The 4,228-nt window shown below is 45.6% G+C and overlaps 1 protein-coding gene across 2 annotated transcripts; it reads right to left on the bottom strand.

Annotated features, from left to right (window-relative positions):
• Positions 1-173: 173 nt before the first annotated feature.
• AIMP2 (aminoacyl tRNA synthetase complex interacting multifunctional protein 2) lies at positions 174-3,939 on the bottom strand. Of its 2 annotated transcripts, XM_054843615.1 has the most exons (5): positions 3,761-3,898; positions 3,031-3,198; positions 1,906-2,112; positions 906-1,137; positions 174-684 (listed from the first exon to the last, which is right to left on the bottom strand). In XM_054843615.1, exons 2-5 carry the CDS (start codon positions 3,088-3,090, stop codon positions 299-301), a joined length of 885 nt encoding a protein of 294 aa, XP_054699590.1. In that variant the 5' UTR covers positions 3,091-3,198; positions 3,761-3,898; the 3' UTR covers positions 174-298. The 2 variants fall into 2 exon arrangements, with proteins under 2 accessions (XP_054699590.1, XP_054699589.1); XM_054843614.1 differs by lacking the exon at positions 3,031-3,198 and having other exon boundaries at positions 3,761-3,939.
• Positions 3,940-4,228: the final 289 nt, after the last annotated feature.

The following is a 4,228-nucleotide window of genomic DNA, read 5'->3' as shown; positions in this document are numbered from 1 at the left end:
AAGGATTCACGTTGCACTTAAATTGTACTAAGGTTAAATTATGTAAATAAGCATTTGGGTTACAGGGAAAAATTAAAAGTGCAGCTTGTACGACTACTGTAGATACCTTTTAATCATTAAAAAAACATGCATGTTATGCATCAGTTACAAAAAAGGAAGGTCACACCCAGAAGGTAGCTGTAATGTTTTTATTGGTTTTAGGAGTAGTACTTGAATACATCTCAGAAAGGACTCAAACCACTACAGCAAGCGTGAGGTGGAGTAAGATTAAAATAACGCCATTACAAAGAGGACAGGCTTACTTTAGTAGCTTCATAACAGAGCTGAAAGGTGCCAAGTTCTCACATGACTTCATCCATTTTTGCACGTTGGCTGGGGCAGCATTTGCGCTACCTGTCTGCTGAAGCGCACACCACGCAACAATGTCTGCTACGGTGAGTTCGTTTCCCACCAACCATGCTGTCTTGCCCAGGGCAGCATTCATAGAGCGCAAGACTGCTCCTTTTTCCTTACTGCTGCCTTCTTTCAGCTGGAAGATGGCTGTATCAACCCAGCTGTCAATCAGAGTTGAAGTAACTGCGTTGTACTTCTGGCCAAACAGGGAGAAGAGAAATCTAGCGATGTTCCCCTCTCCTTCGATAGGGCACATTGTTTGAATGCTAAACTTCATCTGGGGTTTTGGAACTGAAATTAAGAAAAGAAAAAGTGAACACCACATGGTAGAAAAGTTAAATGTAATGATAATTGTTCACAGCTATAAAGACAGCAAAAGTGTTACCTGCAGTACATATCTGTTGTGCCTCAGTACAAAGACACCAAAGCAGCTGTTGTCAAAGTTTTATAGCACAAGTTTCATTTTCTCACCTACTGTATAATACTGATCTACAAGATAACTTCATTCTTACCATCCTTCCAAATAAGAGTAAAGCCCAACTGATACTCGTGACGCGGTTGCTTCTTCGTCTGCTCTCCAAAGCATTTCAAGAGGCTTTCTGGTACGCTTTTCACCGATGAATGTGTGTGAACAGCCGACAGTATTTTATAGCGCTCACAAAGCAGACTATGTAGTACTAACAATGACAGCGGAGGTAGAGAAGGGTTTGCATTGATTACAATATCTTTCAGGGCACCATAATCCTGAATGGAAAGTAAAACATTTGGGAGGTAAGACACATTCCAGATCAGACTTTGAAGTAGCAGTTTTCATTTGGCACCAAAATGTACGTAGCCATGCATGTGTATAGCTGAAATTCTAATGATATTCAAAGAAATCGATTCAAGTTTGGACATTTAAAACTTGTTTTAACATGTAAACATCTTGTAAGAGCATGATTGAGGTAAATTCTAATCCAATCTGAAGCCAAAGCTAAAATTTGCAGTGGTAACACACAAGAAACCAACTGTCATAATTTCAAAATTAATCATTCTAGCTTGGAATTATATCCAAATGACAATATATAGGGTTTAGTATTTATAAATGCTTGTATCTATAATCTGGATGTCCAAAATGAAATGGTAGTTGTAGGTTATTTGTAAGGATGCAAGACTTGTATATTGAGTTCTGAGCGTCCCAGGTTTTAACGCCACCCTTCCAACCCTGAAAATCTGAGAGCAAAGAAAGTATCTATCTATTTATGCTGAAGGAGGGTTGATTTAGATTAGATGTTAGAAAGAAATTCTTTACTGTTAGAGTGGTGAGGCACTGGAACAGGTTGCCCAAAGAGGTTGTGGATGCCCCATCCCTGGAAGTGTTTAAGACCAGGTTGGATGAGGCTTTGGGCAACGTGGTCTAGTGGAGGGTGTCCCTGCCCGCAGCCGGGGGGTTGGAACTAGATGATCTTTAAGGTGCCTTCCAACCCCAACCATTCTATGATTCTATCAATGTATATGCTCAACCAAACTTGCCTTTCCAAGCATCAAATCTAAATCTGCTCCAGTTGTTGTCAAAGGAGAACACTCATCAGTTTGAATGATATTCGTTACATCAAAGTCAGCATCCGGGGTTTGTATCATCTTTGAGAGACCATCAACAGCACTCTTCAGTTCATACAAGCGTTTTAGAATCTCTTCCTGGTGGGATTCAAGCGCTTGAAGTGATGGGTCAACCTCTTCCTATAGAAAGAGAGGAAATAATAAGGTCACATAAATGTTCACTCAGTGTCACTTCACAGTAAGTTTTGAAAGACTTGAAACACATTCAAATAACTGGAACGTCATGGAATGTCACGGTCTTAGGTCTACTAGTTGTCTCTCTTCTTCTGTCTGTATGAGAGTGGTGAGAGATGGGTTATTTAACCAAATCTCTGAAATCTTCCCACTTAGCATATTTTTTTAAACCACTAGCTACAGCAAACTCTGTAACGTAGTAAAAATCAGACCACAACCGCAGAAACTTAGAGCTGGCAGTGAAGTGCTGAATTAAAACCTGAAACCAAAGTTACCTTGTCAGGATTCTCTTCAGCCCAGAGCAGCAGACTGACAGTTTGTGTTGAGGCTGCCAAACTAGGAAACTTTTTGACAAATCAGGTAGTTAATAAAAGTAAAAAGACCTGCAGGTTTAGGTGGATGGTATATCATATGAAATCACTCTTTGTAGTCATTCTTTGTTTCAGAGAATATAGAGAAAAAAAGACCACAGGCTTTGTTACATGTTAATCCCCAACGCATCTTCTTGTTACCTCCATTATCTTAAAAGTCTCTTATCTTACAATGCTATTTCTTTTAAAAGATGAAAAATATATTCCTGTGGGAGGTTTTAAGTCTAGAAACTTAAAATAAAGAAAAATCTTTATATAGATAACCCATTTCTAAGCATCCTGAATAACTATTAACAAAACCCACCCTATCAGCCAAACTGCCTTTTTTCAGTCTAATGGATAAAGAGAGAACAAGCAAGGTATCCAAGTGAAAACTTGATACCCACTTACACAATGTTCTCAAAGACAAGACACAGAAACCGTGACCGTTATTTGGCTAGTACACAATTCCGGGAAATAATAGCTATTCTCAGAGGAGACTGGTAGTTCATACTTTGCTGTTGTGATGGGAGAGAGGGCACAGCAATCGCTCGCTGAAAAGATGTGATGGCATCAAGCTACAGCCGGCCACAAGCAGCCTGGAAGAACGCAAGGCATTGCTGACACTGGAGGGAGGCTGAAGTCAACTCGAGTAGCGCAACGTGGTATTTTCCGGTTTTGCCTTATTGAAGAAAGAAGTAACTGAGACTGGAAACAGAGAGTGTGTAGCGGGCTAGTTCCTATCTCACCAGCCAAAAAGGAATCGGACCCGAGCCAGAGTGACGCTGCAGCAAGAAGGGACACAGCCCGTGGGCACGGCACCGCAAATGCGGCCGTTTCAAGATACAAACTGAGACACACACACGAGAGCCCAGAAAAGCCAAGTCGAGAATTACGGAAGGCTTTAAAAATATCACAGGGAAATTCCCGGAAAAGCTGAGCTTATTCAGCCCTCGAACGAGCCCCTGCTGAGCGAGGAGGGGCCAGCGCTGCCCTCCTGCGGGCTAAGGCGCTCGATCGCGGGGACCGGACCCCTCTGAGCTCCCCGGCGCCGGAGGCTTCTCCCAGCGCCCGAAAGCACGTCCCGCCCGGAGCAAACACCGACCCAGCGCGGCCCCAGGCGCCGGCCCGCTGCCCACGGCCGAGGCCGCTGTGGCGAGCGCTGCGGGCCGCGGCCAGAGCAGGCCTCACCCCTCCCTCCCCGGCCGGCCAGGCGGGCCCATTCGTCGCTCTCTCGCTCCTACCTGCTGCGGTGGCGAGGGATGGCGGTGCAGGTTGGGCAGACGGTACATGCAGGTGGGCAGCTGCTCCGCCAGCACCTCCCCGCCGACCCTGTGGAAGGGCCTCACCTTGTACATGGGCATGGCGGCACCCGCCCGCACAGCGCGCCGGCCGCACAGCGCACCCGCTCCCGGACCGACGGTGGGCCCGCCCATCCGCTGCACCCATTGGGCCAGACGGGAGCACGGCGCCTTACTGACTCAACCGCGATCCAATGTACTCTGGCGGCTGCCGCACCGCCTCTTTGTCTTCTTTCTATTGGTCAGCGTAAGATATTGATTCGTTAAGCGAGTCTCCATAGGGCAAGAGGTGCAGCTTCCAGCTCTGACTGGATAACCCTATTGACCAATTGGTATCAAGGGAGTTGAAAAATTTGCTTAGGACTGGCGGGCTCTTTTCTACAGCGGCCAATGACGAGCGGGGGCGGAGCG

Source organism: Grus americana, chromosome 15 (assembly GCF_028858705.1).
Source record: "Grus americana isolate bGruAme1 chromosome 15, bGruAme1.mat, whole genome shotgun sequence".
In the NCBI taxonomy this organism is placed as follows: domain Eukaryota; kingdom Metazoa; phylum Chordata; class Aves; order Gruiformes; family Gruidae; genus Grus; species Grus americana.
The sequence above is the reverse complement of the archived record's forward strand: the minus strand, read 5'-3'. Positions and strand labels throughout refer to the sequence as shown.

Coding starts and splice junctions, on each gene's coding strand:
- AIMP2 (XM_054843614.1), bottom strand. CDS start 3,880: ATGCCCATGTACAAGGTGAGGCCCTTCCACAGGGTCGGCGGGGAGGTG. Junction 2,113..3,760: donor ATCCCTCGCCACCGCAGCAG/GTAGGAGCGAGA, acceptor CTCTTTCTATAG/GAAGAGGTTGACCCATCACT. Junction 1,138..1,905: donor TAGATTTGATGCTTGGAAAG/GCAAGTTTGGTT, acceptor CTTTCCATTCAG/GATTATGGTGCCCTGAAAGA.